General features: G+C 38.2%; 2 protein-coding genes across 15 annotated transcripts in view; one reads left to right on the top strand and one right to left on the bottom strand.

Moving 5' to 3' along the window:
- The window catches only part of CRIM1 (cysteine rich transmembrane BMP regulator 1), a 196,022-nt gene extending 186,557 nt beyond the window's left edge, over positions 1-9,465 (top strand). For all 8 annotated transcript variants that reach the window (XM_035272823.3, XM_002757863.7, XM_078349502.1 and 5 more), the window contains 3 exons: positions 3,580-3,702; positions 5,471-5,658; positions 6,980-9,465. In XM_035272823.3, the coding sequence (XP_035128714.2) occupies positions 3,580-3,702; positions 5,471-5,658; positions 6,980-7,156 (488 nt within the window). In that variant the 3' untranslated portion in view covers positions 7,157-9,465. The remainder of the gene's footprint in view (positions 1-3,579; positions 3,703-5,470; positions 5,659-6,979) is intronic.
- A 1,220-nt stretch (positions 9,466-10,685) lies between these two features.
- FEZ2 (fasciculation and elongation protein zeta 2) overlaps positions 10,686-23,391 on the bottom strand; it is a 48,211-nt gene continuing 35,505 nt past the window's right edge. For 2 of the 7 annotated variants that reach the window (XM_035272826.3, XM_054245046.2), the window contains 4 exons: positions 19,483-19,563; positions 17,154-17,229; positions 14,010-14,075; positions 10,686-11,599 (listed from right to left, as the gene is read on the bottom strand). In XM_035272826.3, coding sequence (XP_035128717.2) covers positions 11,583-11,599; positions 14,010-14,075; positions 17,154-17,229; positions 19,483-19,563 — 240 coding nt within the window. In that variant the 3' untranslated portion in view covers positions 10,686-11,582. Of the gene's footprint in view, positions 11,600-12,524; positions 12,618-14,009; positions 14,076-17,153; positions 17,230-19,433; positions 19,564-23,391 lie in introns of all 7 variants that reach the window. The other 5 variants (XM_035272827.3, XM_054245047.2, XR_004733673.3 and 2 more) reach the window with 4 other exon arrangements.

Below are 23,391 nucleotides of genomic sequence, written 5' to 3'. Positions count from 1 at the left end.
CAGGAAGGAGTAAAGCAGAGAGAGACCAGAGGCCAGGACAGCTGTAACTTGCACTGCAAATGTTCTAGGTGTGATCATAAGGACCCAAATTCCGGTGTAGTGGTGGTAGAAATGGAGGTAGCGTCATTCTGCTTGTTTTGTGAGTTTCATAAGAGAGAGTACAGATCCTTATTCATCACTAGAGATTTCTCCAGTGACTTCTCAGTTAAGATTTGCTGTTGAGTTGAAATTTAATTTCTGTTGATTAACTCTCCTTTCTGCATCTGGTGTATTCCTGATGAAACATTTTGCCATCTTTAAGCAAATGTTACAATCAGCTGAGCTTTTGCCACCTTCTGTTTGATCCAGTATGGGCTGCCAGGAAGATTCCTGTCCCATTCTTGTATCAGCTCATTGTGTGATCTTAGTCAAGGCTCATCACCAAAGTTTCAGGCTTCCATTTCTCATCTGGATAGCACATGCCACCTCCCAGAAATGCTGTGAGGATTATACCATCTCAGAAATGATGGTATGGGAGCACTGCCTGGTCTGTCCAGCAAACAAGAACCTTGCTTTGCCCTTAGATGTAGCAACTAACGTTCTGAATATCCTCTCTCTTTACAAAGCACTTTCCACCTCCAACATCTTTGGGTGTGAGGACGGAACTGATGAGCTAATTACATGATTAGCACCAGTCTCATTTTACAGAAGAAACTGAGGCTCAGGAAAGTTAAGTGTATTTTATCCAAAGTCATGCAGCCAGTTAGCAGAGGATGAGACTCCTGGTCCTAAATTGACTTCAGGTTCCATTTCCCAAAAAAGTGCTGACCTCAGCGCGTGAGCACTAAGCACGTCACCTCATATTCCAGAAGAGGACATTTTATTTTAAGGAAGGCAGATGACCAGATGCCTCTTAAAGTAAAATATATCCCCAGTAAATTATCTCGAGTTCCTCCAAAGCTCAGATCAAGTATGAGCACAGGAGTGATTGTGACCATGTGTTTGTGATCTTCGTGGCAGGGCTGGATGTAGCTTTGTGTAAGTCTCCCTGGCACTGTCCGTCTGCTATGCCAACAGCTATAAAGGGCTCTTCTGGTAAATACCAGAAGGGTTATATGTTAGACTCTGGGGTTGAATGCGGTCTTTGGCCATGGAGGAAGGCCTGGGTCTAGGCATGGAAACAAATAGTATCCCCACCTCTTTTGTGTCTGCAGGCAGCTTTTTGCTGAAAGAATTGTTCTTTTTGGCAAAACTGCTCAGAGGCAGCTTCCCTTTTATGTTCAAATTAAAGGGAAATGACTGTCTTCCCTTGGACCTGAGGACTCTGAACCGGAGCTGTCAGTGTTTTGTGATAAAGAAGGTGTTGGTGGATTTTAATCAGAGCTGAACTGAGTCTGCTGAAGTGAGCTAATACAGGACAGGTTGTAAGCTGCTGGATGTAAGAAGTGGCTGTGAGGCATCACTCATCGGGAGACACCCATGGGGGCTAGGATTGGTCTCTCTCAAAACCGTATGCCCAAAACCATGCCTGCCATGTAGGAAGTGCTCAGGAAATAGTTGTTGAACAAATGGTAATCTACTTAATCACTGAAGGAGACATCCTCCTTCACCATTGACAGATCCTTCTGAGTTTGCTGTTTCCAAGTAGAGTCTCTGTGGGAACAGAACTCACTGTCATGCCTCAGTTTGGTGGTGTTTCACCTGAAATCTACCCATATGCAGGGTCAAGGCAAAAGAATTCCAGAGTTGCTTCTATACTGCTCTCACTCAGGAAAAAACCTGAGGTGGAACTGAATCAATCCCATCTCTGGGGCCTCTGCAGAAGCTTTTAGCTACTTAGCCATTGACATTCACAGGTTTGGTGGAATCAGTCTGGCATTCGCCTTTTACCCTGAGGCCTCAGAAACCTGTGGCAGTTGGACCCCTGTTGTCATAGGAAGACTCAATGTGAAGCCCTGGGTTGGGCAGGGGAGGGGCAGAAGCGTGTGTGGCATGGAAAGATGTCAGATCAATGGCAGCATGGCTTTTCTGCCCATATTCATCCAGGAAATTCATATCACACATCAGGATTTTTCAGTGGGGTGCGTTAAATACCATCCCCCTGTGCATACTTCCCGGAATCACCTAGTCCAGGCCTACCGAATCAGGACCTATGAGAGTCAGCACATGTTATAAGCTCTTTGGGTAATTCTGGTATGATTAAAAAAATTTGACAGTCACTGGTTTGTACTCAGGCCCCTGCGCCTACAAATGGTAATATTTTCAGCAAATTCTAATTTTAATTCTCGAGTTTGCAGGGATGCACTGAACCTGTCGAAACTATAATTGCTCCCAGTTTGTTTTACGTCTAAAGGCTTTATAGTATAAGAAAGCAGAAGACTATTCTTGGAGGCAGCAAGAAAATTTGGGCTTTGAAATCACAGAACTGCATTTGAATCCCAGCTCTACCACTTACTAGATGCATAATCTTGAGTAATTTAACTTAACCTTTCTGGGTTTATTTCTCTGGCTGGGTACTTCATTAACTCATGGTGGAAGCTTAGCAAGCACTCTCTTCTCTATCACTTTCTCTCAAATTCATCTTAAGATTTACTTCTCAAAAGCCTGGTAACTTTTGAGACAGAAAACAATCACTTTGAGCAGAGGGGATCATTAATCCTATTTTAATTTATATACTGGATATTTTATGTTGGTCTGAATTAGGCTATGGTGAGTATTTAGGATCCTAAGTGTTGAGTCGCTTTATAAAAATCAGTGAATAATATGGTAGGATCTGGCCAAGAGGAAATGGTGTATGACGGAAACTTTTATTGTCACATTTTGAAAACAGGTTCTTAAGAATTAATTGCTTTAAAATGTGGGACCACTTGTCAGCTGGATGAAGTATAAATATAAAGAAATATTTGGAGGAGATGAGAAAAGCTGATTTTAAAAAAATACCTGATATTTGAGCTAAATAATATTCTTCTCAGATAGTTCGTTTTATGTTGTTGTATAATAACTAGCTGATCAAACTGGATGATGTAAATATATTTACTGAAGATCAGTTTCTAATCTAAATGGTTCCAGTGGTAACATAATGGACATCTGAGACTTACAGTCATGAAGTCTACCTACAGTCCATTCCCATTTAGGGAAAGAGAGAGGAAAGGAAATGACGAATAAATCCATAAGAAGTGGACAATGCTTTAACTTTTTCAAGTTTTGCTAATATATTTTATGTAAATGATTCAACACCCCTGTATTAAAGAGCAGCAGCTATTAAACACCAATATTTAGTTGGCCAGAAGGTAAAAGAAACAATTCCATTTCAGCTAGTCCCATTTGGTTTCCATAAAATTATAGAACCAACACCATTTGACATGAAAAAGCAGTGTTTGACCCTGGTGGAGTAGACAGCTCTTCTGTCTTTTAAATGTTATAAGACATGTTTCTCCTCACTGCAAAGCTCATGATTCTTTGGCGTGAATGATGTAAATGCAGAAACTGCATCTTTCATGTCCCGGGAAATGTCCTGAGTGCCCCATTTGGATTGAGAATACAAAAGCCAACAATACAGCAGCTTCATCGTCTCTTATGGAAAATATTCCCTTCTTTTAGAAATGTATGTTCCAGAACCAACCAATATACCCATTGAGAAGACAAACCATAGAGGAGAGGTTGACCTGGAGGTTCCCCCGTGGCCCACACCTAGCGAAAATGACATTGTTCATCTCCCTAGAGGTAAGCATTGAAGGCAGCCTGAGATTGCTCATTTTCTACGTGGTCTACTTTGGCTTTTTTCTCATTTTTAAAATTTCCTATGAGTAACTTTTTAAATGACTTGCTGAAGTAAATTCATATAACTACTCCCGGGTAGACCTGCTTGGCTGAAATATATTTACACCACACATTGATAAAATAAGTCAGCAGTAACTGGATTAAATGCCTCCTTCCTGGTCCTCTATGCTCAGGGACTTTGTGATGATGGCAATAAATATGTTCCTAGTCATAAGAGCGTGGCATCTAGCACTTCTAGCAATCTCTCAAACGTGTGTATATATAAACTTTATAAGGAGAGTAATCATGAATTAGTCACTGCCTCGTGCAGATTCTGCACTGAGCATTTATACATTAGGTTACCCTCTCCTTCTGGGCAGTTTTCACTTTATGCGAGTTTAATACGTGTGTTGATTTTTCCAGTCACCAGGTTTATTCCATGCCTTTTTTTCTTGCTCAATCCTTTCAGTTTGTGTGTAATAAAAATGTTATTTTTGTCTCCCATAGCAGTTGACATTTCCTGTTCTGTGAAAGTAGACCTCTTCTTGATCAATAGTATAAAGTTGCTCTTAGCTGTGACTCAGTACTGCCTCCTGTCCACTCCAAGCACATTGTCCAGATCATTGTGATACAATGTTTATCATTCTTTTGGAAGAAGCAGCATTCATTGCTTGAGAGATGAATTGTTAGATATTCTAAATGTTATGCTTGGATCAAGCCAGTTGACCAGAAAGCCAAATTCCTGGACCTAGTGTTCTTGGCTCTTTGTATAATTGTTCTGACTCAACGTGCTTTAGCATTATGCTTACATTCATTCAGTCAGCAAATATTAGTGCCTGCTGTGTGCCAGGCCCTGTTCTAGATGCTAGACTTCAGTCACAAGAATAGTCAGTTTACAGTATGTTGAAGACCTGTTCATTGCACATATCTGTTATAGAGCCCCAGAAGAGAAATTTTCTCATGTGTCAATAGCAAGAAAATGTATGCGTCCAGGCAACTTTAGGGCCCCTATTCTTATGTATTTAACCTTATTTCTGTCTCCAACATTCACTGTAAGAGAGATATTTTAAAAGAACATAAAGGTCATCATTCATAAGTGTAAAATTAAATGTAATCACCTATGCAGTATAATTCATTAAGGCAGGAAAATGATCTAATAGGCCTAAACAAGATTTTCAACGAATTTATGAAAAGTAAGACAATATTGCATAGAGTTCAGTGAACCAGAATATCAACCAAAAGACCAGCCTCCTGATTCTGATTAGTTTTTGATCTAATTACTCTTCACTATTACACTAGTAGGTAAAAGAATATACTTTGTTCTGGTCTCCTGTTTGCCAGTAAGCAAGGAGATCAGCTAATGTTTCTCCTTCTGGATCTTAGAAGACCATATATGTTAACAGTAATCTAAACATTTTAATGGTCTAATTTTAGTCACTTTTTCAAAATCTACCTAAGTGCCTTCTTATTTTCTTGATGAGCTAGAGCCAGCATCATCTTATCCAATTATTAACATTTTCACTCTGATTTTTTTTTTTAACATTCATCCCTAAGCGCTCTGCCCTTCTACTAAGGTCTCTTTGGATCACCATTAGACTTTAATCATATTTTTCGCCTCAGAGTACTGAGAAGCCATAAAACCAAGTTGCTGATCTCTGTTTGCAGTGTAATTAAAATAATCCTTAAAAATTCTGGCTTAGACAATAAATGCTTGTAATTTTCTTTCTCCTAGATATGGGTCACATCCAGGTAGATTACAGAGATAACGGACTACACCCAAGTGAAGATTCTTCGCTGGACTCAATTGCCTCAGTTGTGGTTCCCATAATTATATGCCTCTCTATTTTAATAGCATTCCTATTCATCAATCAGAAGAAACAGTGGATACCACTGCTTTGCTGGTATCGAACACCAACTAAGGTATTGTCTTGTAAAAGTTAATCCCTTGAATCATGAATCTAGGGAAACTTACACTGATAATGAAATTGCCTGAAACCTTGTGTCTTAACCGGTGACAGTTTTACTTTGCTATTCATAGCCTCAAATCGACACCAGGCTATATAGTATGAGTCAAATATATAGTACTAGCCCGGGGCTGGACTCATCACAAGGTGAATTATCCATTATCCATTGGTTAATGAATCCTGCCCTTACATGGATCCAATTTTCTGGATGTACTCTAAAGTTTTCAAATGAATGAACACCTCTGGATTTATTCCTAAATCGTTGTTTATATTAGACATTAAAACTTGATCACCTGGTATTTCTCAGTCATCAGACAACTTAAAATTGGGAGAGAAAAGAAATCACAAAGGGCGGGAGATAATATTCAGGAGAAGGCTGGGAGATCACGAGGATATACAAAAGGCAAAAGGACAGGTGAATGCATCAAAGGCAAGCGTCAAGTGGAAAGGTCACAAAAGATGAAGAGATGGTGGAAAGTAATAGACAAGGTAGGGAGAGGCAGATTTCATATTGAGAGAGAAAAGATACATGTTTGTTTTTAGTACAAAAATAAAGGGCCTCTAAATATGCCTATTTTGAAAGATAAGAACTGTATTAAGGGAAATAAATCATAATCCTTTCCAACTCTAATGCTACCTTTTGCCTTTAGTTGGTTTAATCATACAACCTTAAGAATTGGAAACAGCCTGAACAATTATGTAATATAATTTACCATCTGGTTAACCCTTCCATGTGAAAATTCTGTCCTGCGGTTATCCTGCCTTCTATTTTTCTGTGAACAAATGTGCCTTGGGCACAGCCTCTATGCTGGGCACATGCTGGGTCTGGATAGTTACCAGTGTCCAAAGCTGGGCAACAGACCCACTCAGTAAGTGTATGGAATGATTAGAAACACACAGCCTGGCCCAGCCTATGAGGGTGTTCTGTCCCTTTGTGTTTAAAATCTGCCTACCTGCCACTCATTCAGCCCCTTTAAACACATGTCTGCAATTCAAAGATTTGAAATCATTTTACCAGTCTTTTTTTGTGTCTTCGGTTACTTTATCTCCCTATTTGGCATAATTTCTTGACATTTCACCTTTAGATACAGTTTGTGGGTGTCACTCATAAAAGTATAGTTGATCCTAGAACAGGATGTGATACTCTGCATATAGTCTATCAATGAATGAATTGTGAAACTGTTATCTCACTCGAATTAGGTACTAAATTTCTGTTCATTTGAGATAATGTAAAGCAGCTAATTCTTTGTGGTTTTATTCCTCCTCTCATTAAATAGCCTTCTTCCTTAAGTAATCAGCTAGTATCTGTGGACTGCAAGAAAGGAACCAGAGTCCAGGTGGACAGTTCCCAGAGAATGCTAAGAATTGCAGAACCAGATGCAAGATTCAGTGGCTTCTACAGCATGCAAAAACAGAACCATCTACAGGCAGACAATTTCTACCAAACAGTGTGAAGAAAGGCAACTCGGATGAGGTTTCAAAAGACAGAAGACAACTAAATCTGCTCTTAAAAGTAAACTAGAATTTGTGCACTTGCTTAGTGGATTGTATTGGATTGTGACTTGATGTACAGCGCTAAGACCTTACTGGGATGGGCTCTGTCTACAGCAGTGTGCAGAACAAGCATTCCCACTTTTCCTCAAGATAACTGACCAAGTGTTTTCTTAGAACCAAAGTTTTTAAAGTTGCTAAGATATATTTGCCTGTAAGATAGCTGTAGAGATATTTGGGGTGGGAACAGTGAGTTTGGATGGGGAAATGGGTGGGAGGGTGGTGTTAGGAAGAAAAATTGGTCAGCTTGGCTTGGGGAGAAACCTGCTAACATAAAAGCAGTTCAGTGGCCAGAGGGTATATTGCTCTGAAGACTGCACTGGTTGCTGCAAAGCTCAGGCCTGAATGAGCAGGAAACAAAAAAGGCCTTGCGACCCAGCTGCCATAACCACCTTAGAACTACCAGACGAGCATATCAGAACCTTTTGACAGCCATCCCAGGTCTAAAGCCACAAGTTTCTTTTCTATACAGTCACAACTGCAGTAGGCAGTGAGGAAGCCAGAGAAATGCGATAGCGACATTTCTCGAAAGCGGGTTATTAAGAATATATACAGTTAAACTTTTTGCTGCTTTTATTTTCTTCCAAGCCAATCAGCCAGTTCCTAGCAGAGTCAGCACATGAACAAGATCTAAGTCATTTCTTGATGTGAGCACTGGAGCTTTTCTTACAACAACGTGACAGGAAGGAGGGAGAGGGTGACGAACACCAGGCAAAATCCAGGGGCTATATTTCACTGTTTGTTGTTGCTTTGTTCTGTTATATTGTTGGTTGTTCATAGTTTTTGTTGAAGCTCTAGCTTAAGAAGAAACTTTTTAAAAAAAAGACTGTTTGGGGATTCTTTTTCCTTATTATATACTGATTCTACAAAATAGAAACTACTTCATTTTAATTGTATATTATTCAAGCACCTTTGTTGAAGCTCAAAAAAAAAAAGATGCCTCTTTAAACTTTAGCAATTATAGGAGTATTTATGTAACTATCTTATGCTTCAAAAAACAAAAGTATTTGTGTGCATGTGTATATAATATATATATACATATATATTTATACACATACAATTTATGTTTTCCTGTTGAATGTATTTTTATGAGATTTTAACCAGAACAAAGGCAGATAAACAGGCATTCCATATCAATGCTTTTGATCACTTACAAATTTTTTGAATAACACAAAATCTCATTCTACCTGCAGTTTAATTGCAAAAATGTGTGTGTGAGAGTATGTGTGTGTGTGTGTGTGTGTGTGTGTGTGCATGCACGCCTTGAGCAGTCAGCATTGCACCTGCTATGGAAAAGGGTATTCCTTTATTAAAATCTTCCTCATTTGGATTTGCTTTCAGTTGGTTTTCAATTTGCTCACTGGCCAGAGACATTGATGGCAGTTCTTATCTGCATCACTAATCAGCTCCTGGATTTTTTTTTTTTTTCAAACAATGGTTTGAAACAACTACTGGAATATTGTCCACAATAAGCTGGAAGTTTGTTGTAGTATGCCTCAAATATAACTGACTGTACACTATAGTGTTAACTTTTCAAACAGCCCTTAGCACTTTTATACTAATTAACCCATTTGTGCATTGAGTTTTCTTTTAAAAATGCTTGTTGTGAAAGACACAGATACCCAGTATGCTTAATGTGAAAAGAAAATGTGTTCTGTTTTGTAAAGGAACTTTCAAGTATTGTTGTAAATACTTGGACAGAGGTTGCTGAACTTTAAAAAAAAATTAATTTATTATTATAATGACCTAATTTATTAATCTGAAGATTAACCATTTTTTTGTCTTAGAATATCAAAAAGAAAAAGAAAAAGGTGTTCTAGCTGTTTGCATCAAAGGAAAAAAAGATTTATTATCAAGGGGCAATATTTTTATCTTTTTCCAAAATAAATTTGCTAATATGTTACCAAAATAGATTGACATCAGCCTGATTAGTATAAATTTTGTTGGTAATTAATCCATTCCTGGCATAAAAAGTCTCTATCAAAAAAATTGTAGATGCTTGCTTTTTGTTTTTTCAATCATGGCCATATTATGAAAATACTAACAGGATATAGGACAAGGTGTAAATTTTTTTATTATTTTAAAGATATGATTTATCCTGAGTGCTGTATCTATTACTCTTTTACTTTTTGGTTCCTGTTGTACTCTTGTAAAAGAAAAATATAATTTCCTGAAGAATAAAATAGATATATGGCACTTGGAGTGCACCATAGTTCTACAGTTTGTTTTTGTTTTCTTCAAAAAACAAAGCTGTAAGAGAATTATTTGCAACTTGATTCTTGGCAGGAAATAAACATTTTGAGTTGAAATCACACGGTGTAACTTTCAAAAAGATTCCATCTCTGGGATCCCAAAGACAAACTGTCCTTGTAAGGTCATCAGTCCAATGAACCTCTGGTGTCACAAGAAGTCCCCATGCTTTTCTCATTAGGCAGGTCTTTCCCAAGGAATCCTTGCAAAAAGAAAAGTGTCTCTCAGAGTACACAGCATGGGGGTGCTGTTTTTAGGGAGACAAGAAGCCTACATGCTGCCAGAAACATGCTCATAGCTAGTATCAAAACTAACTTGTTATGCACAGGAGGATTGTGGTGGGCAACCCGACAGCAGTTTGATCCTGAAGAAGAAAGACTTTACCAAGCAAAATCAGGGGAAGCCTAACTACAAAGGGATTTTGAGCTGGTAGGAAAAAACAGGGATATTTTCATACACTTTAGAAGCATCAATTTAAGAATGAGCTATAAACAGATCACTGTTGAAACTTTAAAAAAAAAATCCCCAAAAAACTTTCTGCTGTGTTATATATCCCATAAAACTACCTTTCTTCAGTACAAGGCATCATTTTTACAAAGTCACATCAAATTAATTTGTTAATATGACTGTGTAAGTATGTATCTTCAATTCATGGGGAAGGGGCCAGTAAGTTCCACCTAAGAACATTCATAAAACAAGGAAACCATCTCAAGTTTCTCCTACCTGGATCACAGCTGAAATGCCAAGCAGGCATTATACTTCAAACCAAGTTCCTGCCTTTGTAGTCATGGTGTCTCAGTTGCTGAGTGGAGTGAGGAGTACACACAGCCCTGTTTGCTCACAGCTGTTTAAGTGGAATTGGGAAAGCCTCGTGTAGCAGGTCCCAGATAGACTCTTAAGTTCATTCATGTTGTCTGTGGTACAGGGCTGCATGGCTGTTTGGAATGTCTCACAGACCCAGAAAAAGAAAGAGCAGGACTTCTATCAATCATTCCACAGCACCTCGGCATCCTCTAAAAGTCCTCTCTCCCCTCCATAGCATTATGGGACTCATCAGGGTTTCGCCTGCTCACACACTGTAGTGATGAGCTCTGCGTGGAATTAAGGGAAAGAAATCTAGCACTGTAAGAAAAAAAAAATACAAGACAAACTCCCAAATACATAGCTCTCAAACATACACTATTTTTACTTTTTAAAAAATTTATTAAATGCCATTGATTTGATTGGAACTGGCAAAAGCCCTTATGATATTGATGAACCCGTAAGTAGCTGTTTCTAGAATTCAGACTTAAGAAAAACACACAGGCATGAATAAAATATGACAGTCATGGGAATGGGCAGTTCTGCAGGATACACTTTAAGCACCTCAGAGGATACAAACTATTCAAGTACAATTCACAGACATGAAGCAGAACATTGGAACAGCAAAAGTTAATACAAGATTCTAAAAGTGGCAATTTAACGGTTAAAATTTTACCAATGGTGAAACAAGCAGCAAGCTATAAAATCCATCATCACCAACAGTTTCGGTGTTCACTAAGTATTAGCCACTGTAATGCATATTCTGGTTTTGCCTCTTCAAGAACAGCCCAAGTTTATTTCAGTCTCTCTGAACAATACTGGTAGGTAATATTTATACTGACAATTCTCACAAAAATTGGTGCTGGTTCTTGCTATCACTGAATCTGTAGCACAAATCTCCCAAGGCTTTAATCTAGTTCATCAGTGCAGTGTAGATGAGAAAGCCATAAAAACAAATGGGCATACTGTCAGTTAATGAGAAATATAACTGCACATGCACAATTAATATTACTCTCTCTACTAAGAACAGTTCATAATTATTAGTAGATTTAAAAACCATCTCTAGAATTCAAAATAGTGCCCATATTTCCACTGGTTGTATAATATAAAGAATTAGTGAAGCCAAGATCTGTTAATACTGAATCAAACCCAAGTTCAAATGTGCCGAGTTTCCAATAGCAAGAAGGTCATGGTGGCCAGCTTTGAGGATAGTGCTGTAGGAAGTCTAGCTCCGAGTCCCACCGCAGGTAAAGCTGCTGCTCCTGAAGTAATGCTGCTTTATGTAGGACACAGAACTAGAAGAAAAAGAGAACTTTTAGATAAAAATATCTTTTGTATACATGTACACAAAACGTACATTTTACAAGTACATTTAAAAACACTAAGTAATGGGAACTAAACATTAATGCAAAGATCTACAGTAGCAATTTTTCAAAGGTTTTAAGAGGCTATACCCAACAAGGATGAGTTCTCTCAAGACACATTAGAATTGCCTAGAAATGATACCGAAAGGCCATGTCTCTTAGGGTGCCACTTGAAGACAGAAGCCCGTAACATTCACCCTATACCATGAGGCTTATGACACAGCAAACAGGCTCCCTTCTGCACACATTTTTATTCCTGACTAGGATCAGCAGGGCAGCAGGCAGGCTTTGGAATGAGCCTCGGGTACTGTCAAGGCAGCAAGCTGCAGTCAGGCAATTAAGCAGGTGTGAAAGAGGCTCAGCCCATACAGTGCCCACCCCCCTACCTTTGTCAGCCCAAATGAGACCACTTTTCTGCCTTCTTTCACTTCTGACTTTTGCATTAAAACTAAGACGGTGTATTTAGACAGCCAAGCCACACTCTCATCTGTGTTAAAACAACAACAAACTAGCCAAAAAAGGGGAAGGCGCGTTATCCCTTAAGCAATATCCCCCTCCCAGGCAAAGTGTCCAATTACTGGTCCCCAAGGAAAAGGAACAGTTAACCAGCTGTGAACTTTCAGGATGGGTGGAAAAGAGCATTTTCAATGACCCCACTCTAGCACCTTCCCACACACTTAAATAGGTCTCCGTATTACACTCCCGTCTTCCTTTTCTCTGACTACAGCCTCCACTGTAGTCTGAATCCTTGCTTCTTTTCCACCCAGTCCTCACAATACAAAGCCAAGACAAAAACCACAACACATGCACACAGACTCATCAGAAGCAGGTACAGTATAGATAGAACTGGGCTTACAGACAGGAGCCAGCGGCCCGAGCATGAGGAGCAGAATTAGATGGGTGCTGCTTCCCTAAGGCATGCGGTATAGGTAGGTTCACAATTACAGTCCTAGGTTTTCAGAGTAGAGAATTAAAAATCATTTTCCCCCAGAGGACTCTGTTCTTTGGGTCATAACATCCTTCCAAGCAGTTAAATGCTAAAATAGCTAGAGAATGCTTCAGAAGCTCATTCTATCTCTGGCCCTCATAGAGCCCTAGGGACCCGCTAAAATTAAAATTTAAGACATGTTCTTTATGTTCGTCTCATCCCTGTTTCACATCTAGAACAAACCTCAGAACAATCCAGCTTTCATACCAATGCTAGCACAACACAAAAGCAAACAAAGACGTCAGGTATTTAAAAAATTCAGCATTTAATAAGGAGAAAAAGTCCTCCATCAGAAAACAGCTTATTTTTTTAAAATGATGTTAAATCAGTCTGCTGTAGCCCAGTGCTAACCCACTAATGGCTAGCTCATGCTTCTTAATCTTAATGCATCAAGACTCTTACAAGTGAAACGTGTGATTCACTGAGTACTGTGTATACTACCAAGGTTCCCCTTTTCTGATGCTATGGTTTAAGAAAAGTCCATCTGAGATTTCAAATGTCTCAGAAAGCATCTTCCTTGTGCTTAGCTAACTTTAATGGAGAAGAGACAGAACCCAAAGAAGAAAACTTATTAGAAGAGGATTGCTCTCAAAATGTGATCAAACACTACAAGATGCATTTTGTGATGCTTGCAAATTCTGAATAACTGCTACTTTAAAAAAATATTTCATTGAAAAGTATTAATTTTGTCTCTAATTAAGTCCTTCAGTCCCTTCTTTATCAGCCAAATTTTGCTCTTTCCTCAGCAAAGTAACTCAACCTCTAACTCTTCTTTTGCCTCATCAATATTCCCATCCTGTATAAGCCTGCTCTTGCCTCTAAGATTTGTGGCCGCTTTTTCACTGCCCTGAGCTTAGGAAAGTCCATTCATTTTATTTCCTGCTTCCCTCTCTGGGCCTTACATCAGTCCCTTTCGTATTCCCTTTGGCACTGTTCACAGATGTGACTCTTCCTTCATCCATCCTCACTAACGATCTGTCCTTCCTTTGCACTGTCCCCAAGATGACAGACAGAGACCGTCCTTCTCAAATTTCCGTGTCAACCTGCCAGCATCTGATATCCACATGATGATGGCAACATCTCACTAATTTTCTTCTACTGCCTCCCTCAATGTTTATAGTTTAGCTGTGGAGATTATTTCCAGCCCAGAACCTCCAACAAAAGTTAAATTTTTTAAAACCATAATATATCATGTTGGTAGAAGTTAGTCATGTATCTAATCCTCATCCTGCATAATAAGATTAATGAAAGTTGTGCATTGGGAAGTTACTATCTAATCTATTAGCAAGACAATGCATTTATTGACTAATCCAAACTTCCCAGCCATCACACCTATACCATTGTAAAATTCACCTTTCAGAATATAATCAGTTAACAAGCTCGGAACCTTTTCACTGTCCTCCTTCATGGCACGAAGAACTGCAAAACAGAAGGGGGGGAAAAAAGACAACAAAAAATTCAGATCAAAAATATTATTTAATTTCAATCATTGTGGCCTTAATCTTCCTTAATTATAGGATATAACTGACTTATACTAATTATAGGTGATTTTCCTGATAAGGGAATACAACAGTAAAGTCCCAACCATTTATTTTAGTGGAATATGTTCACAAGAATTTATTTTAGGTAAGAATATCTACTTACCTGAGAGTTATTTCCCTGATTTAAAATTTCCAAACAGTGGAGGCAAAAAAAGAGGAATCAGGTTATTTACATGGAGCCTTCGCTCTGTAATAATACTGGAAAGTGGGTTACTGTAATGTGCACCTCAATGAACTCCGTGCAACAAGAGGACCTCATTGCTATAAAACAAGCAAGCTAGAGAAACTCTTAGAGAAATGAACAGTTAGCTATATGCTCCAACAGGCATATCTGTCAAACTCCTTGGAAACTTTCAAAGAAAAGACCCAAATGAAGAACAGACTTCCATGAAGCAGCACGTGGCATCTGCCTGGCTATCTCCTCCTCTGCAGTATGGAGGAACCTGGGTGAATTAGCCTTATCCTAAACGGACACTTTTATCTTCTAAGTAAAAACTAAAAGAGAAAAAACAGCCACCTAGTATAATGTTTTTCTTTTTTAAGCTAGACCATTCAGGTTGAGATAAACTCACAAATATTGTACTTTAACAAAGATTGTCAACTCAAAATTTTTTTTTTTTTTTTTTTTTTTTTGAGATGGAGTTTGACTCTTGTCACCCAGGCTGGAATGCAATGGCATGATCTCAGCTTACCACAACCTCCTGCTCCTGGGTTCAAGTGATTCTCCTGTCCCAGCCTCCTGAGTAGCTGGGATTATAGGCATGAGCCACCACCCCCAGATAATTTTGTATTTTTAGTAGAGATGGGGGTTTCCTCCATGTTGGTCAGGTTGGTCTCGAACTCCCGACCTCAGGTGATCCACCCACCTCGGCCTCCCAAAGTGCTGGGATTACAGGTGTGAGCCATTGCACCCAGCCAGCCAACTCAAATTTTCTCCAGAGCATCCTGGTAGAAATATTTCACTGTTTCTCCCCACCCATATGACAAGGCAATATAACATAACTGTCAAGTCAGCCTTCCTAAGTTTAAAACCTGGCTCTGCCTCTTCCTCACTGTGTGACACTGAAAAAGCTGCTTAACCACTTTTGCATAAGCTCTTCATCTGTGAAATGAGAATAATAATTGCATTTAATCTCAAAGGTTTGTTCTGAGGACTAAGCTACTAATTCAGATATAAAGGTCTGGCACATGTATTATAGTGCCTGGCCAGAGTACATGCTATGTAAGTGTTAACTGTAACTAACACTACTAATATTGTTAAAAATTTTATTACTATTATTATTGCACCCAGAATCCCTAACAGCTTTTAAGAGGAAGACTATATATCCATAAACAATGTGACTGTCTCCACAAGGCTCTTCTTTTGGAAAGAAAAGGAGCTTTGGACCCAAATATGTCCAAAGATTCCAAATTGTGTCAACCTACAAAGACAACTTGATGTTGGAATTATGATGGCATTAGTTTGACCAACAAAGTATTTGTTCTTGATCTGAGAAGCTGAGGCTTGCCAGTAATTCCTGGCTTATGAGCAATATTTATTTATGTTCCCTTCTTTAAAGGGCTACCATGTTCAGTATTTCTGCTTCCAATCATGTTTAAAATTTTTTCTAACTTCTATATAAAAACCACATACTAAAAACCAGCATCATTAAAAGTATAGTTTCCTGGGAATTAGGAGACCCAGCTCTGTAATTACCCATCCCCTGTGGGATCTTGGACGCACATAACTTCATGAGTTCTTCCTGAAAATAAGAGGGCTGGCTACCCAGTTAATCTCTTGATTCTTTATTTCAGACTGGCTGGCATTACTTGATTTATCCATATTTAAATATAAAACTTTTTAACGTATTATTCACCAAAGGAAAGAATAAAAGCTCCAAGTTCCTTGGATTTCCAAAATAAATATCATCAACACTCATCCATGTGATGCTTTTTCAAAAGATCAGCAATTCAATCCCTCCATATTAACAGCAATGACAATGAGGCTAATTGATAGTAACTTAGCCCAAATCATGTACATATTAATCTACTTAGTGTGAGGTAAATAGAACAAATACTTTTTATCCTAGTTTTTCAATGTGAGCAAAAGAGAATAAATAACTTCCAAGGACATCCCTGAAAATAACAGGGATAGAACGAAAATTCAGAATTCAGGGCTCATTTACGGCTATCATAAGAGAAATTCAATATAACGTATATTTAAATCTCACAATTGTTTTTTTACTGCAAGCCCCTTGTAGGTGGATTGTCTGTCAGCTTTGTTCACTAAAGTATCCCAAGTTCCCAGATCATGGCCTGGTAAAAAGTAGGCCTTTACCTAATATTTGCTGGGACTACAGACACCTGCCACCATGCCCAGCTGATTTTTGTATTTTTAGTAGAGATGGGGTTTCACTATGTTGGCCAGGCTGGTCTCCAACCCGACCTCTCGATCTGCCCACCTCAGCCTCCCAAAGTGCTGGGAATTACAGGCCTGAGCCACGGCGCCCTGTTGCATGTTCTGAAAACATTACTGTCAATTTGTATTCTACCTACAACTACTACCTCAGGTTCTACATTCATAAGAAATAAGTGTTTACCCTAAATCTTTCCTATTCAGTTATTGACAGTCATATAAGATCCATAGAGAATTACATTTATGATAAATGGATATGTTCTCAAGCATATAAGAGAGGATGAGGATTCAGATAATGCTTTTTCCCAAAATTTTAGCTCATAAATATTTCATAAGGTAAGAAAAACAGAAAAAATACAAATCAACACTAGAGGTACTGTTGTACCTCCAGTAGTAGTAGTAGCCATTTTTGGCTTCATTCTTACAGAAATCAACAATGATATGCATCATTTACAATCCTAAATTGACAAAAAACTAACAACAAAACCAGCCAGCTAAAGTCAGGTGTTTACCAATCAGCAAAAGTAAATCAGGTAATAGTTTCATTTTGTCTTTGCTCACTTTTTGTTAATATTTGAAGATCTTCAACAGATGGCGGTCCATTTTTTTTCTCATAAGGAATGACTGTAGTCAAATACTGCCAAGTTAAAAAAACAAAACAATATGTCACTTAAACCTGCATTTCCTTATCTGCAAAACATTTGATACTGTTACGAGAAGGTCTATTTCATAATATAAAACACGAGCTACTTTGGTAATGAAAACACAGGTAATGTATGAGAATAAAGGTATCTTACTATCTCAGATGGAGCTCATTTTTTTTTTTTTGGCCCATCTCTATTTGCTTGATACAAACCTACTGTCAACAGAAATAACCATTTTTTTGCATTTCAATTATTGAAAATTTCAGAGGACTAAGTCTGCAGATGATTTACTCAATGTGTTCATTTTTAAAATGAAGTATTATCTCACATTCTCCTTGCATATTTTTCAACACATTATAAAAATAGCAACTTAAACTAAAAACAGTTTTAATTGTTCTGCACAATAAAGTAATTTCCAACAGCAAAACAATTCTGTTTCAGACCTTCTTTATTCTGGTTGAACAAACGGGCCACATACATAACATGACAACTTTTAAAAACACACTAACTTCTTTCAGACATTTAACAAAGACACACTGAAATAGTTTTAGAAATGCATTATTACTATTATTTTAAATTATTGGATAAGTCTTTATAAACATTTTTAGGTATTAAAGGAGAAAAGTGAAAGTAGAGAATGGCCTAAGGGGAAATGAATAGTGAAAATTAACGTCTGAAATGGAGACAAACTGCCTATTCACTACTTGTAAAGGCTCACAAGTAACAGAGCCATGTCTTCTAACTAATCCCATGAAAGCATAATCCATAAATGATTATCCAGATTCTCCTATTCTTACCATCCCACCAAAAAAATGGGGAGTTCCGTGCATTTCACATATGTTCATACAGAAAGCCAGTGGTTTTTACTTGGAATCTCTTTAGCTCCACCCATTATTTAACCTGGTGCCCTAAATCTCAGCTCTATGGCTAATCCTCATTGAGTGATCTTATCCTGCCTATAATTGAAAAACAAGATAAAGAAAGCTGCTTTACAATAACTGGATCCCTAAGTCCAGAAAAGTGATAAAATTGCATTGTTCAATCTTTAAGACACGTAAGTGTTCCACCGTCTTTTTGATGTAGACTTCTCGCAGGTGATGCGCAATTGTATAATCGAATGTTTCTTTGTAAGAACAACCAAAAAAAAGGCCATAAATTATGCCCTCCTGGCTTCATTCATAGCAAGTGTCAGGCACCCTGGAGAGGCACCAGGAGGCTGCACCCTGGCCTGCTCTCTGGCTACCTGGCTGCATTGTCAGGCCTCCCTGCTCCACTCACAGTTTGGAAGTTTCCTTGCCCTCTCATGAGGTTGAGAGAGGTGAGATGCACCAGAATGGAAACAAAAATTCAAGCATCCCTTCATGGAGCTGCAAATGTCAGTGTGAACCTTCCCTCTTTAATAGCAATGACTTATGAAACACATAGCAATGACTTCAGAAAAACTCCAGGCACTTGATCTAGGCATTCTTTTGCTAAACTTCCTATAAGCTACATTTTGTATCCTTCTTAATATGCATGGAAGAGCTAACTTTAGTTTTCTTTTTTAAGGTGAAAATTTCAAACAGTAAGTTTAAGCACACCCATTAATGTGAATATTTCCCATGCTCGTGATATTCCTTCAATCATTATATAAAAATGTCAGCAAACAGCAAATTGCTAGAAACTTCATTGTATATTCATATTTATGTATAATTTTGTATAAATAATGTCTCAGGCTCATTTTGCTGACAACCAAGTTGGCTGACTAGGCAATACACCTTAAAAACACATGAATTTCATTTAAAGGAGGTAAGATATACTCTCTATATATTTTTGACCTAGAACTCTAGTGTCAAACATAACAACAACTGGCCTTACCCCAAAAATGACATCTTGCTTAGACTTTTAGAATTAGAGTCACATATTTTAGTTCAGTTATTTTCATAAGCACATTTTCTACACATGCAATACATTATGTTAAAATGTTAATGTCTATTTGTTTAAAACTAAGAGTGAGAAATGGAGCTCTTAAATATGTCTTAAGAATGCATTTAATCTAATGTCCAATTTGAAAAAACGCTTTTTCCTCAAAGGGAAATTCTGTTCATTATCAAGACTATAAATATAATGAACTTTTATAATGAACTTTGATTTCTCTCTTTTAAGCAATGGTCTTAGTAAATTAGTAAAACTACCAGCTTTCAGGATCTTCACTTACACAGAAAATGAAAAAGCAGAGAATGAGGAAAATAAGGATAACCGAGCACCTGTTTCTCTCCACCTGAATTTCCAAAGGTGTGGCGGAGGCCATTCTGAATGACATTTGAGATCCCTTCCATGCTGAAGCGCTAAAAGCGGCAATATACGGCCCAGAAGAAAAGGACAGAGAAAGAAGTTCAAAGTCTATTAGTAAAGAGGTACCATGATGACTTCTGTGCCCAAGAGGCAAGCAGTTAGAAAACGCCACTACTCATCCAGATAAAGCACACAAAATCATGCTATTTTAAAAACGCTGTTGCTTCCATTTCTTTGAAAGTCAAATGCAAAAGCAACTGTTTGAATGCTACTATATTCATGCAGGCATTTTTCTGATGTAGCTGATAAATAAAATTCTCCAATGTAAATATAGTCAGCTGTACACGTATTTGTGTTATATAAAATTTACTCTATAATTTTTATGATACTTTTTGATATTTACCTACATTTTATCAAAAGTCTGAAAACTTAATTTGAACAGTATGCACATTTTCAGCCTAAGTTTGTATAATTCTACTATCAGTTTGGAGAACATTAACATAACATTTAGCAAATGAAAATGCTGTTACTTGGAGAGCTGATGATTGCTTCCCACTCACTCTTCAGGACACCTGCCACTGCCTTGGTGCAGAAATTCGAACTAGAAGGTGGCATATGCTTCCTGGAGAGCAGAGGGGATTCCGTGCGCCAGCTAGGCCCCCAAAAACTTCTCCAAAGACTTTTCCACTCCGTTTCTAGGAAACAATTCTAGTTTCTTTCTCCCAGCAACCTCCAAGACTTCCTAGAATTCTTTGCACTAAAAAGGGAATATTTTTTTCCTGAACTACTTATCTTGATTTGTAACCAGTCTACAATGTCATCAGGCATAGTAAAAAAAAGTCTGGTGGCACCTCTATGGCGGCTGAGTCAAAGGAGTGAGATGGATTCTTACAGCATGACTAATTAAGGGGAAAGGCATTGTGAAAAGGAAGTGAAGGCCTGAAGGCAAGATAAAAAGTTTCAGAATCCACATATCTGGAAACTGAGACACACTTTATATTTGGACAGCACATTCTAAAAACACTAGCTTTACCTTCCCAATCTGAAAGCCAATTCCTGTCACTAGAAAAAAACAAGTGACAGGAATTGGTTCCTTCCCCTGGAATTTTATAGAGGAAATTTAAATCAGTAAACACATTTGAGGAGTCAACATAAAGAATATTTTACCAGACCCCAAGGAACAGAAGAAAAGATACCAAGGAAATGGTCATCAAGAAATATATATGGTTTCATCCAGTGGTTCTCAGAGTATAGTCCAGTGACCCCCTCCCACCCAGCTCCTTCCAAGAGGTCCCTGAAATCCTCTCAGGAGTTCATGAGTGCAAAAATGTTTTCTTACTACTACTAAAATATAAGTTGTCTTTTTAACTCTCATCTCTCATGACTTATAGTGAACTACTCCAAATGACAGACTGCAGAAGCACATGTATGAATCGGTCTTTAACCAAGCCAGATGTTAATGAGATTGATAAAAATGCACAGCAATGATATTTTTTCATGATTTCATAAAATATTATTTTTCATGAAAATATGCTATTTATAATGAATTTATTTTGGGTATTTTTCATGAATTTATATTTTATTTGTAATATAGCAAATATTAAGCTTCTTGGGCCCTCAATAAATTTTAAGAGTATAAAGAAGTCTTGATAACAAAAAGCTAAGAAATTCCAACAGGTCGAATCCTTGAAAGAGCTCTGTGCTTCTGTATCAGTCATGTAACTCTACGGAGTTAATGAAAATCTGAGTTCCAAATTTTACCCCCTTATAGGAGACTGTACGAATATGCCTCTCCTCCTAAACCATCATCTTCCCTACCTTGCCTTTTCCAGATCTGCAAGCCAGTTTTGTTTCAGCAAGAATCAAATGTCTAGTCACGATCACTTCCCTGACTATTCTTCACTTCACTGAAAGCATAACTATTATCTCTGATGGAGGAGGCTAATTATAAAATAAAAACCTACAGATAACTATTTTTGTAAATTTTTCCAATGCTACCATAATTCATTCACATTTTTTAAACAGATTATCAAATGAGATAACATCTTAGGCTTCAGAGTATATAATAACAATTATGGGAAACTATTTTCAAATAACCAAGTCAGTTGATTTTTTAAAAATTATTTCCATAAAGTGTATTTTCTTTCAAATGTGACAAAAGTACTTGTTTTTAAGTATTTGGTTTATATTACCTGGCTCCATTGTCTATGGGTATGTTAAAACGAGATACAAATTCATAAAATCTAAAGCAAGATAAAAAGTTTCAGAATCCACATATCTGGAAACTGAGACACACTTTATATTTGGACAGCACATTCTAAAAACACTATCTTTACCTTCCCAATCTGAAAGCCAATTCCTGTCACTAGAAAAAAACAAAAGTTGATGCAGTTTCAATTTCATCAGAGACATATATAATTTAGATTTTCTTTATTAAATGTGTGGTTGCAGATATAGTCATCTCAACTGCTGAGAATCTGACCACTTGTGGAAGACAGCTTTTGTGCCACCAGATTTCTAGGCTTAGGGGAAATTAGTGAAAATGCAACCAAGGGAAGGAAGTCAAGGTAACTTGGAAAAATGCAAAACTAACAGCTGATGCCAGTGAAAGAAGGTAAAGTAAGGAACGCAGCAGAACCTCTGTCCTTGCTGCTGATGGCTGCTGAGTCAGTGGCTGCAGCCAACAAGGCCCTACTGTCCCCAGCCCTTTCACTGGCAGTGAACCAGGGAAGCAACGTGCAGCCTGTACAGTTCTATCGCCTCGATCCGTTGGAAACTTACAGAACAAGGAAATCAGAAGGTTTTACACGAAAAAAAATAAATAAAACTAAAAGCTATGCCTGAGAACATCCTTCCACCAAACGCTCCAGTTCATCAACTCCCAGTCCCCAGAAGTCACGCAGCACCAATGTTCTCCCTCCAACGCATTTTCAAACCCTCCCTCTCTGCTAGCTCCTTCCCGACTGCAGAAATTCTCAAACCCTCAACCTATTTCCTCTCCCCACGGTTTCCTGAAACAGCTCTTCCCAACATCATTTCTTTGATGTGGAAGACCACAGCCACTTTTCAGATCTCTGAGACGTCCGGGAATCCCTCCTCCCTGAACCGCTTCCCTGGATTCAGAGACCCCACACTCTCCCAGATCTCCCTCACCCAACCCTCCTGCTGTCTAGTTGCTTCTTCAAAGAGGGGCCACTTTCTTCTCTTGTCCCTTAAACACAAGTGTTCCCCAGGATCTTGTGCCTGTTTCTTGACTCACCTTTTAGATATCACTGTGCCTCTGGATTCTCTCCCTATTTAATTCTCATGCATCCCCTCTGGACATTACTACTCAATAGCTTCGGTTTCTGCTTCCATAAATTGATAGCTCCACTTTACTAAGATCAGTAAAGTGCTCAGAACAGAGACTGGCACATGGCAAAGCTCAGTAAATGTTAGCAATCTTTACCGTAAATTTCCCTGAGCTTCACTTTGCATGTTTAATGGCCTATTGACAAGCCTGTGTTCCTGTCTATAGTTAGTATCAATATTTCTAAAACTCATATCCGAAACTAATTCAACATCCTCTTCCCCACCAAAAGACAGACAAAAAACCTTTCTTAAACTGGGTCCTCTTTCAGCATTTTATTGTCTCTCATTCATTTCCTCATTCTTTCAAAAAATACCATTCCAGATATTAGAAATTCAGAGTGAACACATTAGCCAAGGCCCTTCCTCAACTCCTGACCTTACATTCCAGCATAAGGGGGCACAAAAAGTACAACACATAAATGAACTGAATGCTGCAGATAACTCACACATGCCCCATCCCTAGCTCCAACAAGATGATTAAAAACTGGTCAAGAGATCGAGACCATCCTGGTCAACATGGTGAAACCCCG

Source organism: Callithrix jacchus, chromosome 14 (genome assembly GCF_049354715.1).
Source record: "Callithrix jacchus isolate 240 chromosome 14, calJac240_pri, whole genome shotgun sequence".
In the NCBI taxonomy this organism is placed as follows: domain Eukaryota; kingdom Metazoa; phylum Chordata; class Mammalia; order Primates; family Cebidae; genus Callithrix; species Callithrix jacchus.
Note: the sequence above shows the minus strand (reverse complement) of the source record. Positions and strands in the feature narration are given on the sequence as shown.